We start from the raw sequence: 14,625 nt of genomic DNA on the forward strand, positions 1-14,625 counted from the left end.
GTTTTTTGCAGAGATATGGTTTTGCTTTGTTGCCCAGGATGGTCTCGAACTCCTGGGCTCAAGCAGTCCTCCCGCCTTGGCCTCCCAAAGTGCTGAGATTACAAGTGTGAGCCACCGCATCTGGCCTTACACTGCTTTTCTTTTTCTTTTTTGAGACGGAGTCTCACTCTGTCGCCCAGCCTGGAGTTCAGTGGCACAATCTCGGCTCACTGCAACCTCTACCTTCCGGGTTCAAGCAATTCTCCTACCTCAGCCTCCCGAGTAGCTGGGACTACAGGCACACACCACACCCGGGTAATTTTTGTATTTTTAGTAGGAACAGAGTTTCACCATGTTGGCCAGGCTGGTCTCAAACTCCTGACCCCCTCAGCCTTGTCCCAAAGTGCTGGGATTACAGGCATGAGCCATCGTGCCCGGCCTACACTGCATTTTAACTGGGTCTACATAAGTGAGAGTCAGCTCCTGGACTCTGGGTCATAATCTTTGGGCAACTTCTTGTTCTCTCTGAAACTCCATTTCCTCATCTAAAGAAACAGACCATGTGCCCAACCTCCTACCAAGGGTCTGTTGCAAGATTTTACATCTGACCATGCCTCATAAATCATGCAGCCTGACCCAGGTTGTCAGAGTACATATTTCTCTTTTGTTGATTCTCTGTGGTATCTTATGAAGCTTATGCTTTAAGAAAAAAATTTTGTAAATGTTTAAATATTAAGACATAAATGAGAACTTAATCTGCAGAACTTGGTCAAGAATCTCAGTAAAGTTGTATCATAACTTTGTGAGTTTGCCTGATGAAAGCGACTCTCCCTGGAGTAGCCACGTGACTTCACAGACCAGATTGACATTCTCTGCTGAGTTCAGAAGGAGTGGAGGGGAGCACAAGTGCTGGAGGGGGGTGTGGCAGGGAGGCCTATTCCCTAACGTGTTAGGCTGGCTCCCCTCACCGGGAGCTCGGGACCCATGGAGAGATTTCGAAACCATTGTCCCCACTCCCTCTTTGTGCCACATTCACTGGCACCCTCCATTCTGGTTTCCCTAGTAACATCACTGCTGGGACTCTCTTCCCCTTCCCCTTCTCAAGGTCTCAGGGAAATGGTTAACCTTTCATGTAAATGTTCTTACTCTCCTCTTTCCACCAAGCACAAGAAGGAAGAGTACGGTCTGTCTCGAGAGACAGTCAGCCAGGCTTCCTGTACAAAACAGAGATGGGACCCATCTCACACTCCAGGCATGGACTGCCTGGTTGCCTTGAAACAAACAGCTCAAGAAGAAAAGCACCCAGTAACTGCACACAGATACTTCCACTTAGCATCTACTGTCTTTTACATTTTTCTTGCAGGAAGATCCACGTTTGAAATTTCCAGTACATATGCGGTCAAAGACATCTTTAAACCCCAATGACCTTGGCCCCCTTCCTGTGAGTACACTGGAGACACATGGAATGGTCTGAATATGTGTGTTCCTTTGTCCGCTCAATGTTGATGGAGAGGCCCTGTGGACCTTCTCTATCTCCAGGCTTTGTGGATCTCATTGGTTTGTGTTTCTTAACAGAATTGGGTGTTTAGCTGAATTGTAGTCATACATTATAGTTCATGTGATATCCAGTACCTATGAAAGAGGTTTCTGAATTGCTAGCTTCTAGCAGAAGATAGACCTTGTACGCAGGATGTTCAAGAGACGTTCTCTGCAGGTGACAATTTAAGTGGCACTCATTTATTTTGTAACTTAGCAACCACTGAGTTCCAGTCATATTGCTGATTAAGTCATCAGAACAAAAATAATGAAAATAGTATGGGAGAAGAAGGCCTAATTAATCATAGAAAGTTTCTATAAGTCATTTAACCTGCAGATTTTTAAAGTTTTTTTCTCCATTGTTGGTGACGGCTCAGTAGGAGTTGAGCTATATACTTAAAATTGGATTTTGAATGAAACCTTCACATACATCCTCCTCAACAACTCACTCGCAGTTTGAAAAAGCCGTAGGGGGTGACAGGGCAGTGGTTGGACTCCAAGGCTATTTTTAAATGGGAATTTTTGTTGTTGTTTTCCAAGTGTAAGAACCTTTTTGTTGCCTGGTATATTAGGGCAACATTTGAGGCTGTGAAGGTTAAGGTTCAATCATTATTCATTAGATTATACAGGTATCCCACACCAAATCTGTTTGGTTCCTGGGTTCAAATAGAAAGAACCAGAGAGTGAGTTTAGAAAACAAAAGAAAGCATTTTTTTCTGAATCTGTTGGATTCCTGAGGTTCAGATAGCAAATATGGATAGTTCAGATAATGAGGGCATACCAGCTTTATCTTGAAAAAATTCTCCAAATCTGTTTAGCTCCTGAGCTTGACTAGCAAAAGTTCGTGGCGGATAATACCAATATTAGATCATCAACTGCCTGGACAACACAAATACAGTTAACAGTGTCTAACATTTTTATATTAACCCCCCCTTCCTTTCCTTTAGTACTCAGTATTTATTTAATTAAATGGTACTCAACTTCAAACTCCACTGTTCCATGGAATGCTGCAGTTTCCCTTTGAAGCTTTTGAGCTAGCAGCCCATTTCCGGTTCTTCATACAGTCAGCGCATCTGAGACCTGAGCATGTGATAAAGCGTGTTGCTAGACATGGTCAAGAGTTAACTTGAAATGTTCATATTTAGTTCACGCTCAATGCATAAATGTACCCTAGCAGAAAAGAGTACAGAGGTGTCCTATAGTTTTTAAATGTTGCCTTTGATTTCAGAACTCCTAGCTAATGTTTATATTTTCTCTCTCCCTTCCTTCCCCGGATACTAGCCTGGCTGGGAAGAAAGAATTCACTTGGATGGCCGAACGTTTTATATTGATCATAGTAAGTAGGCGCTGTTATGGACACACAGGTGTTGTGGGTTAGAGGGAAGGAGTAATTCAAACATCATAGTGAAAGCTTTGTCATTTTACTCTTTATCTAGGCAGCCAGGTGTTATGTGGAGAAAATGATACCAGAGAATCAGTGCCTTCATACGGTACTGTGCATTCACCCCAAGTTTGCTTAAAGTAGCCCATCAAACTTTCACCCAATCTGATCTTGTGACCTATTAACATGTTTTTTTTTTTTTGAATTTTTAAACCACATTCTGATTGTTGATCCCTTGACTTTTGCACATTTAATAAATACACTCTGGTAATAGAAAATAAGATTAGAAATGATGATTTAGTCAAAAACCTGTGAACAGTGCTTGAAGCAGCATGTAAGTTTTTTAGACACTGCCTTCAAGGATCCTATGGCAGGATGCCCGCTCTGACCTTATTTTCTATTCACGGCATGTTTCCTTGCACCCACAGCACTAATATATATGTATTTTCTGGAAATTGTAGTATATTTGCTATAGACATTTGCTCCAGCACCTATGAATAAATGTGTGGTTTCTCGTTCCAACTAAAAGTTCAACTAATAAAAGTTTGCTTTTTAGCCAGTGGGATTTTTTTTTTTTCTCATTCTTTTTGGAGGTGCCGTGTTCTTCATGGAATCATATTTCTATGTCCCTTAAATTTTCTGAAAAAGTATATTAAAAAGAAGCCTTCAAATAGATGTAAAGTTTCAACCATGAGTGCAATTTGGTAGTATCTTGGTCTTTGCTTTCATTTGGTTCATGAACAGAAAGTCCCACCAGGTTTCCCTGGCTTCACAATTTCATAACTAAACAAAAGCACGTTGATGAGCCACCTGCTGAGAAGTCTGGCCACAAGTAATCCTCACACGTATAGGACTGGTCACTATCTCATAGGCATAGTACGTTTTTCAGATGTTACTAGGAGGCAGAGACATTGTGAACAGAATTTCACTTTCAGGCCCTGGGGGTTGAGGGCTTATTATAAATGGAATTAAGCAAAAGTACCAGCAGTTTACAATTCAACTGAAAGTAGAAGTCCTAGGTGTATTTAGAAGAGTGAGCTACCCTTTCTTTAAACCAGATATTTCAAGGTGCAGAGACTTAGTTTTTGTCTTTTATCAAAAAATGGGCAGATTTGTCAACTGTCCAGAATTTCATAGTAAGCATAAAGTATTTTTCCTGCTTTCATGTATGTGTATACCCTACTTTTTTCCTTAATATACTATTTATTTATTATTTTACACTTAAGAGAATTTACTAAAATGAGAGAGAGGCCACACCTCTTTTTCCCATGAAAAACAAAATAATAGTTTCCGGCTTGGTGCAGTGGCTTACACCTGTAATCCCAGCACTTTGGGAGGCGGAGGTGGGAGGATCAGTTGAGGTCAGGAGTTCGAGATTAGCCTGGCCAACGTGATGAAACCCCGTCTCTACTAAAAATACAAGTAAAAACTAGCTGGGTGTGGTGGCGTGCACCTGCAATCCCAGCTACTCGGATGGCTGAGGCAGGAGAATCTCTTGAACCTGGGAGGTGGAGGTTGCGGTGAGACAAGATCATACCACTGCACTCCAGCCTGGGCAACAGAGGAGGCTGTCTCAAAAAAAAAAGAAAAAGGTTTCCTTTATAGTATTTTTTATACATCACAATCCCAGTTTTAAGACAGGTGTGAATAATACTGATCATTTTTCTAAAACAGGTCTTTACTGGTAACACATCTTGGTCTGTGACACATGGAGAGCATTGCACACAATATTGTGACAGTTTTCTGGCTGGAGACGTGATGCTTAGGTCAACCGAAAAAGAATGTTGTGAATGTGTTTCATATACTGCAAGGAGCCAAAAACAGAAAAACACAATTACAAAGGGCTGTCGTAGCATGCGTTAAAATAGTAAAAATCACTGACTATTTCACTTGTGGTGTCATAGACGTAGTATGATATATAGCAGATGCTTGATACTTGGTGACTTGAAATCAGGTTCATGGAGGATCAGTGGTGAAGCTCTTAGGAAGTCGTTGTGCTTGATCAGAAAGTGAAGTGAACTCACTTGAGGAGCAGTAGGTGCCCCCCCCTCCAGCTTTCCACCCCCACCGGCCTGAGGCTAGCCCAACTCCGGCTTACTGGAAGGTGGAAGAAGGTAACTACCTGCTAGATGCCTGGGCTTTTCCTTACTGCTGATCAGTTCTGCAGTTACTCCAGCGCTCTGCCCAAACATTTCCTCATTTCACTTGACTAGAACAGCACCCCCGAGGCTCCATTATACACTGTACAGAGCTTGATGCAACTAAGCTGTGCCAATATGATATTTGTGGCCATTGACTTGGAGATTAAAATTCATTTTGCCTTTGCACAACCATATTGAAAGATTCTGTTAAAGAGATATAGCATAAATTAAGTGACCAAAAACCATTTAAGAAAAGGATTTGTTTACGAGTGCCTCCTTAGCTGTTCATGCTACGTTTCTACCATCGCTCCATAATTCATCAAGGTTTACTCAATGGAAAGCTGTAGAGCAGTACACATCAATGAAACGGTTCAAGTCATTTGCCTTTCCACAAAATTCAGTCTGTGAAAACTGCAGAATACCTATCTTTTGAAGAGGCTTTATCAGGCTGACACATACATTCCAAATGGGTTGAATTACCTGGAAGATGACATTTAGGAATGTCGTTTCTGTCAGAATAAAGCCTCTTTTTCTAAACAATCTTCTAGCAAAACTCAGCATCTGATTTTGCTGTCATAATGCCCATAGGACAGGAACCAGGTTATGCCCACGTATGCCACGATGCCGTGAGTGCCGTCATCTTGTAAATTGCTTAGAGTCATCTTGTCTTCCAGCATACCCGGCACGTGGGTCCACATGGAATTACAGATGAGATGATGAGATGCACTTGTCTTTTCAATAATTAATTATTTCTGCTTTGTAAGTTTTTCCTGAGAAGTTAGACATTTTCGAGATGAACAATACTCAGCCATCTTAAAGATTTAATTTCAAAAGCAACGAATGATCGAGACTAACCTCTTTAGACTCCTTGATTCCTTTGGTTGCTGTCTATGGAGTGGCTCCTGGCTCTTGGGCCTCGGGTGGGAGGTTAAAGGAAGGTCTTGAACTGAATCTCTGCATCTTGTAGGAATGATGTCATTCTTCTTAAAGACCAGACAGTCCCAGCAGCTGAGTAATTGGCCACAGGTATCCTATCTACAACATTAGAAGAGAAAATTGAATTCCAGTGATTTTGTAAAGTCCTATTTTAGTCTTTCCTGTCAACAGTCTTACTAGACCTGTTCATCTGGCTAAACTGAGTTTCTCATCCTTCCACTTCCTTCTTGTCCTTTTATTTGAAATATATCTCAAAGAGGAAAAGCAAGTTTAAAAGCCAAAGTTCTTTAAAAAAAAAAAAAAGGATAACTGGCTACCCCATACTTTCATACATTGACCATACTTCACTGAAGAATTCTTTATCATAACCATGTAGAAACTTGTGTTGTTCCAAAAGCTTAGGCTCTTTTTAAACGGACTTTGTTTTCACCGTCAGCTTCATTCAGTCATTAAAAAAATAATGCACTAAGTTCCTGTTACCTGCTGGGACTGGTCTTAAGTGGTAGAGAGGGGGTTGCAGATGAATAACACACAGTCCCTGTCCTTGGGGAGGTTAGGTCCAGTGGGAAGTAGCAGGGGATATTTCAGGTGTTAGAGGAGTGAATCAGTTGTTACACAGAAACAGAAGAGGCAAGGACTGCATCTGCTTGGGAGGTGGTTGGGCACAGGGATGGGGCCCTGAGAGAATGGGTCACTTTTTAGATGGATGACAAACGCTGAGTAGGATTGAGGCAGGCAAAGCCCCAGGAAGAGTGATCCTAGGATGCGTGGAGGTGTGTGAATATGTGCAGATGCTGCCACGTTCCGAGAAACGCAGCATTGCTCCAAACAGCTAGTGTGCCGCAGGGGCGCACAGGCCAAGCCAAAGGGTATCTGCCCGGTGTGGGGACTCGGGCTCAAGCCGCAGGCAGTGGGGAGCTCCCAGGGGATTTCCCAGAGGGGAGGGATGGGGTCGACATCGTTCTTTAGAGAGATCCTTTTGGCAGAGCTGTAGAAGATGTCTTGAACTGGGGTTGGGGGGTGAGACAATTCCCAGTGACACCCAGAGAACAGTTCAGGGAAAAAAAATGAGCCCTCTAGCAAGAAGCTTATCAGGGATAGAGAGGGTTGGTCCGGGACCACCAGAGTGAGTGACACGGCCAGGTTCCTGATTGGGAGAGTGAGTGGATTGTGATACTGCACACTGGAATGTAAGGTCACGTTACCAATTTTGGTGTTGGGTGATCAGAGGTTTGGTTTTGGTAGAGTTAAGCTGAAGTACTTACAGGAAACCCAGATGCAGATGTCCAGGATGGAGCTTGAAGTTCAGGTCTGGTCTGAGGACTTGCGAATCCCCATGAGTCAGGAGTTATTCATTTATTTTCTGCTTTGATGACAATATCCATTGATACGGTTATAATCCAAGTTGGTGTTTTAAGGCGCAGTTTTTACTCAGCTGTACTCCGTTTCCTTTATTTGGTTTTCTTTTCTCTTGTTTTCCATCACAATAGCAACTTTTACTTTCCAAAGTCTTCTGTGAAAGGTAAGGGACCCAAAAATGCCTTTTGCTTCCATCAAGATTCTCTCAAACAGTTGAGATTTTTCATGTAAATTTTCTGCCAGCATGAAAACAAAAGATTCTAGAATCATCACTTGCTTTGGTAGCTTTTTTTTTTTTTTAGCTTTTCCTCTGCTTCTATTAAAATAATAATAAGACTTTTTAAAATTCCTAATATGGTCATTAAAACAGAATTCACTAATTATTCTTATTAGCTCACTTACAGTGTATACAGAAAATAAACAGAATCAATATTCTTCCGCCGCACTTCCCTGCCCCGGTCCCCAAGACAGGTGCAGATCGGGCTGGAGCATAGTGGCACAATCATAGCTCACTGCAGCCTTCCCCTGGGCTCAAGCGATCTTCCCACCTCAGCCTCCCAGGTAGCTAGGACTACAGGCGTACACCACCACACCTGGCTAATTTTTTTTTTTAACCTTTTGTAGAGATGGGTCCTCGCTATGTTTCCCAGGTTGGGCCCGAACTCCTGGCTTCAAGTGATCCTCCTGCCTCAGCCCCACAAAGTATTGGGATTACAGGCATGAGCCACTGCTCCTGGCCACCCTTTACTTTTCAAATAATTTTCTTCTTTTTTTTTTTTTTTGTTTTTTGACTAACCTAGATATCCAAAAAGTCTGGAGAACCTACTCTCCCCTAGTGTGCCCCACCCCCCATACCTTTCATGTGAGTCCATTGCACTCTCTCTCCCTCCACTCCACCCTAGTACACACACAGGAATCCGTAAGGTCTTTTTAATTATGCACAGTTACAAACACCAAGTGATCTAAGGCAGCTATTGTGTATTATCACCTACACAAGTAATGGTATAGATAGCATTGAACAATCTTGTGCACGTTAACTCACTTGGAAGAAAGCAAACCACCTTTTGCCAATGTGACCAAACAGAAACCATGCTCTGTAATCTTCCTCTGCTGTATCTAATTCTCTTTTTTGGACTGCCTAAGCTGCTTTGATTTTTGTGTGCATATGAGTGACGCATGTAACAGATTATTCATTTGTTCAATGCAGGATTCTCAATTGAAAGCAGTTTTTCAACACCATAAGTAAAGAGAAAAGTATTTGAAATGAGAAAAAAAATCCTGTGTGTGTTTGTTAGCCTTTTGGGAAACTAAGACTTTTTAAATGCTTTTTTTCAATTAAATGAAAATCAAGATCAAATTATAAATCCTTAAAAGAACAGGGGTTTATAATTCCCATTTTAGCAAGTTATTTGCCCAAAACAGTATGAATAGATGGTTTCTCTTTAGTTGTGCATTTTTGATTGAGTGTTTTTAACTGAACAGTATGTGAGGGGGGTTGCCGTATAGACCGTAGTTACCTGCTAACTCTGAAATACTAATTTGTCTTTAGAACACAGGGTGGGGGACTGGACAGCTTTTGAAGAATCCAGAAATACTTCCTTCCAAAACTTTCTTTACATAGAATAGATTTGAACTAATGTTCTGCTTTTTTTTTTTTTTTTTTTTTTTTGTTAACATTTTCAGATAGCAAAATTACTCAGTGGGAAGACCCAAGACTGCAGAACCCAGCTATTACTGGTCCGGTCAGTATTTTCAAATTCTGCCTCTTCAGTATAAGATTTTGGTTACGTGTTTACGTGTTTCTTGTGTATTACTGATAACGGTGATGTCAAGGGACAACGGTGATTGAGTAGTTGACTAGAAACAGAGCACTTTGCTGCCATCTCCTTCTTACTGAAGTTTCCAGGTGAGGTACAGCTGCATGTGCCTTTTCAGATGGATTTCATTATAAAGGAAAACAGCTTGGTAACGACAGCAGACTTAAACATTTTTCTTCTCCTTTATAAAAGGGTGGACTATAAGTATAGTCGAAATTCCCTCCCTTCCTTTTTATATGAAGCAAAACCAAGCCCTATCTTCATAAAGTGTTATCATTTCTTTAGGCCAGGAGTAGTAAATGTATGCCAAAAGTTTAAATCTTTTACAACTTTCAAAAATCTGTAGAAGTTTGGGTGAGATTGTAGCTAAGTTCAGGAGCTGGCAGAGTTAAGAGTTTTGAACTCTGCCGACCCACAGTGTTCTCATGGTCCCCTTAAATATGCCGGGTGGAAAAAGAATCAATTCTGATGCAGGCGTGATGACCTCTTAAAACACCGTAGCACACTGTGTTCGTAAGGCAGTGTGAGAACCCCACTCCCTGAAGCATCAGGAGACATTTGGTATCTCACACTTGTTAACAAGTCTGTAGAATGGGACCACACTCATCAGCAGAGAGCACACCACCAGCTTTTATCAGTGGCTATATGAGTGCAGGGAGGTAATTTGGAATTACAGGAGTTGTACTGCAATCAGCAGAAGATTGCAAATTTGGGATTCTTAGACTAGAGGAGCAAAAGGAACTGAAGTTTGTTATATCACATGCTGAGCTAAGAGGCCAGTAGGTAGATTTAAAATTCCAATTTCATGGCTTTAATCTGATTCCATTCAAATTATGTTTTGAATTAGTAAGATACGTCCATTTGAAAACTTAAAAGATACTACATTGCAAATGTGCCCCGGTAACTGACTCCTGTTAGTTACTTGTTGGATTTGTTCAGTCATTTGGGTACTATTTCCTAGGCAAAGTTGCCCAGTAGTAGCTGGGTAAAAACAGTCAACTTTTTTCTCTATGCGGCTTAAACACTGCCTTACTCTGATGCTTCCTTTTGATATATATATTCGCAGTCACAGTTGTTTATTGGAATATTATTTTCTCTTCTATATCATTAGAACAAGGTAAATTCAAGAAACTATTCTTTTTAAGTGACAGAAGACTTTTGACATAACTTTGAAGCCTTTTCAAATATTTTTATCACTTATCAATTACCGGCCATCACTCAAACACTGCTAGTCCTTATTAAATCTTATTGAAAATTGCTCAGCATCGTAAAGCCAAGTCGATTTGCCCCCAAGAAAGAGCTCTCTGTTTTCTGTTAATAAAAGACCCTTGTTTATTCCTTCATTTTTATTATTATTATTCATTATGTTGCTTTCAATAGGAGAATCTGTATTTAGGTAGTTATCAACTTAGTGTAGACATTTGGCCTTTGTTGTCATTCAGTTCTAAATATTTGGCAATTTTCATTTGATTTTTCTTCTTGACTTATAAATTATTTAAAATATGCTTTTTAGTTTCTAAGAGTATGGGAGGGTTGTGCCTATTCGTTTTTTTATTGATTTCTAATTTTATTGCATTATGGTCAGATAATATTGTCTAGAGAATATTTATTATTGGATGTTTATTTAAAACTTCATTGGAAGCTTGATCACTTTTTGTAAATGTTCTTTTTCTTTTTAAAAAGAATGTGTATTGTGTCTTTGGTTGAATATAGAGTTCTTTATGTGTCCATTAGGTCAAGCCTGTGGTGTTCAAATTATCTACATTCTCATTGCTATTTTGCTATTGGATCTAATCAAGATAGTTCTGTCAGTCTCTGTGGTGACTGTTGCCCTGTCGATGTTGTCTGAGGTGTATATAACTACATTCTCTTTCTCTGTTCGTATTTGCTGTTTAGCATGTCTTTCCTCTCTTGCGATATTTTATCTTCTTTCTTGCCTTTTGTTCAATTGATAGAGTACTCTATTTTATTTTCTCTATGTGCTTGCAGGCCGTACTTTCTATTTGTATTCTTATAGCTCTCACATTAAACTGTGTAACCAACATACTTGACTTAGGGTTAAAATGAATCACTGTCTACTCTCCTTAACATCAGGACCTCAGGGAACTTGAATGCCATTCTTCCCACTCCCATTTGCCACGTCATTGTTGGGTGGAATTTTAAAACTACCTTGCTTTAATAATAGTCAAATAGTCATTAATATGTTTTATCTTTTTTCTCCCTACTGTCCATACTGATTTAATTTTACCAAATGTAGACAAATTTCTTTGCTCACCATTGGTTCGCCCACCATTGGTTCTTCCATCCATTTTTTTTCTGGGGTGAGTTTTGATCTTAGTGAAGCCTAGTCCAGTTTATGGTTCTTACTGTGTGGTCTGCTGACCAGAGTATCAGTATCGCCTGAGAGCTTGTTGGAAACGCAGGTTTTCAGGTCCTACCCCAGACCTACTGAATCAGCACCTCTCGGGGTGGGACACCAGTCTTTGTTTTAACTGCTCTCCCAGGGATTCCAGTGTCCCCTCAGGTTTGAGCACTTCTGCCCAGCAGCACTGCCAGTGACAGTCTGAGAGTGGTAATACCTCTTAGTCTTTGACTCAGAAGGTCTCATTTGACCTCTCTATTCAAAGTTCAGCTGATGATAGAAATCTTGGTTAAATTATTTTCCCTCAGTGCTTTGGAGATTCTCCTGCATGTCTTCTGGCCTCCATAAATGATGATAACAGGTTTGCTGTCAATCTCATTGTCGTTTCTGTGTAGGTAAATGGCTCTGTTCTCTGGTGATTTTGAATTTTTATTTGTGTCTTAGATGTTTTACAATTTCACTATCATCATGTACCTATGTGTGGAGTTCTCTTCATTTATCTTGCTTTGGACTCAGGCTTCTTCAGTATGGGGATTGTGTCTTTCCTCTGTTCTGGAAAATTCTCAGCTATTATTTCTTAACACACTGCATTTTTCCGATTCTCTCTAAGTATCTGTTTCTGTAACTCCTATTGGACATTTACTTCTCTTTCACGTTGTCTGCTTTATCTCTTAACTTTTGTGTTTTCTGTCTCTCACTGCTGTATTGTGAGTTATTACTTAGCTCTTCCAGTTAATTCTTTAAGCTTTTTTTGTAATCTCTTTATCAGTTCATTGTGTTTATTATTTCAGTGACTAAATTTAATTGCTCAAAGTTTTATTTGGTTGTTTAAAATTTGCTTTTGTCTTCATAGTTATTCTGTCCTGTTCTCTTTATCTCTTTATTTATTTTTGATGCTTTCATCTGCTTATTATTTTTAAGATATTTATTTCTTAGCCTCTTTGAGATTATTCTATTATCTCTGGTCCTAGGATCATTAAATCTCCCACTATGTCTATAGACTCTCCTTAAGAGTGTAGATTATTGCCTAGTTCAGTTTATAATTTGTGTGTGTGTGTGTGTGTGTGTGTGTGTGTACATGCATGCAAGAGGGAGAGAGAGAGCATGAGCAAGCTCATTTTTTTTTTCTATGAGGCTTTTGTAAGTCCTGACCTGTATTTACTGTTAACTTCTTAGCTTGGGTTCATGCACCCCCAGTCAGTATAACTGTGGACCTCATACCCACTTTGGCACAGGCTTGGAGTATGGATTTATTACAGGTCTGTTTCTTTTTGTTTTTCTCCCATTTATGGTCCTGGACAGAAGGTAAGCTTCCTTGCAACTTCCCTGGTCCGGTGGGTAGAGTTTTCTTGTCCCCTTTCCAGATGTTAGGTTTTAAACAATGACTGTTCTTTCTCCATCATGTAGACCAAAGGCCAAGTTCTGTGTCCCCATGGGAGATTAAAACCCAAGCCCCTATGTCTAGGTCCAGTGCCCACTGATTTCTCTAATTGTGAGTCTTTCTGCTTACCTAGTACCTAGAGTTTCTCTTCCCAAGTTTTAAAAATATCAGTTCTAAGTAGGCCTAGCGTTTCTACATATTTTTAGGGAGAGGGGACCCTTTCTGTGGCAGCTCAGTGTTCAGCATTCCTGTAAGTTAGCATGCTCTGTGTATAGCAAATATCACTAGTAATAGCATTTAGTAAGTGCTGTTCGCGCATGCTGCTGTCATGAACACTATCTCATGTTGTGTAACACTTTCATTTTTCCAAAAACTTTATAATCAGCCGATTTGAAACTCACAGTCGTCCCCTCAGAAAGGCAGGGCAAATGTTGTTATTTCCAATTTGTCAGAAGCTCGGAAAGCTTATTCTGTTGCTGACAGTCCTTGCAAGGGTCGGAATCAGGACCGGAGCCCCAGATGCACTGGTGTCACTGATGTCCCCGTGCCGGGCATGAGCCCTTCTGTGCAAGGAGCTCCAATGTCTCCCGGACAGTGATGATGTGAAAACATTTAGAACCGACTTACACAATAAGGCAGATTTTCATTCTGTACCCAAAACAGGAACACAGATTTAATGCAGAGCAAAAGGGCTTTAATCAACAGATATGTTCATTTTTCACGTAGACCTATTTTACAAGCTAACTTGTAAGCCAGAAGATGACATTCGAGATTTTCAAGTGAGAACAAATGATTTGGTCCAATAATTAAAAAAAAAAAAATGTACGTGTAATCTCTTCAGAAGCTGCACTGGAAGGATGTTTGTCCTGGTACGTTGTTGGAAAGTTTTCAGGAAGAGAATGTAAAAACTTGCTCTTCTTATTCTATCATGAGAACTACCTCTGGAGAGAAAAGATAATGAATGGAAGGGAAAGACAGTGATTTTTCAGCTTTCGTGCATCATTCCCCAGAAGGAGAAAGGCTTGAAATATCTCAACATTTCCACCCACACCTCCTCAGCCCCTGCCAGGAGACAGAGCAGGCAAGGGAATGGGCATCATAGGCTGGGGGCCACATGTTGAAATCTGTTCCTTGGGGAATTTGTCATTTAAGACAGTCGAACTTGCATACACAGTGATGACTGTTTAAGCTTTTTTTCCAACATTTTCAGGAGTAGGGGGAACTGTGATGTAACAATGATGTTTGGAGAACCCTCACGAATACAGGAACAAACAAAAAATAGTTGCTGGGAATCACAGACTTTCAGAAATAGAAGAGCTGAGTCACGTTTGTTCATCCAGTCAAATCCTTCCACTTAACAGTGAAGAAACTCCTTAGTAGAGAGGATGTGATGCAGAGCCAGCTGATGAGAGTCTACCCGAGAGTGCAGGCCTTCTAACGCTGGCAGGAGAGAGTGGAAGGAAGTCACTTTTTTAGTTCCTATGGGGTCATTTTTTTCCTCATGGCACTACCACGGTTCATTCATTGATTTCCTATTGCCTGTTGCTCTCAACAGCTTGTGAGCTCCAGGAGGGAACTGGGAAAGCTACCTTTGGTTTATGTACTGTTATTTTTCTGGCACTTAAAATGCCTTGCACAGAGTAGGTGCTCAAGAAGTATCGGTTGAATGGACGAGAATGAACACCAGAAAGTGAGAAATAAACTAGAGAGGAAATCTTAGTTTGTGACGGGAT

General features: G+C 40.6%; 1 protein-coding gene across 17 annotated transcripts in view; it reads left to right on the plus strand.

Moving 5' to 3' along the window:
* NEDD4L (NEDD4 like E3 ubiquitin protein ligase) overlaps nucleotides 1–14,625 on the plus strand; it is a 359,195-nt gene that overhangs the window by 305,995 nt on the left and 38,575 nt on the right. For 10 of the 17 annotated variants that reach the window (XM_004059469.5, XM_019014017.4, XM_055368224.2 and 7 more), the window contains 3 exons: nucleotides 1,343–1,420; nucleotides 2,797–2,851; nucleotides 9,016–9,074. In XM_004059469.5, the coding sequence (XP_004059517.3) occupies nucleotides 1,343–1,420; nucleotides 2,797–2,851; nucleotides 9,016–9,074 (192 nt within the window). Of the gene's footprint in view, nucleotides 1–1,342; nucleotides 1,421–2,796; nucleotides 2,852–2,951; nucleotides 3,006–9,015; nucleotides 9,075–14,625 lie in introns of all 17 variants that reach the window. The other 7 variants (XM_055368219.2, XM_055368221.2, XM_055368220.2 and 4 more) reach the window with 1 other exon arrangement.

Source organism: Gorilla gorilla, chromosome 17 (genome assembly GCF_029281585.2).
Source record: "Gorilla gorilla gorilla isolate KB3781 chromosome 17, NHGRI_mGorGor1-v2.1_pri, whole genome shotgun sequence".
In the NCBI taxonomy this organism is placed as follows: domain Eukaryota; kingdom Metazoa; phylum Chordata; class Mammalia; order Primates; family Hominidae; genus Gorilla; species Gorilla gorilla.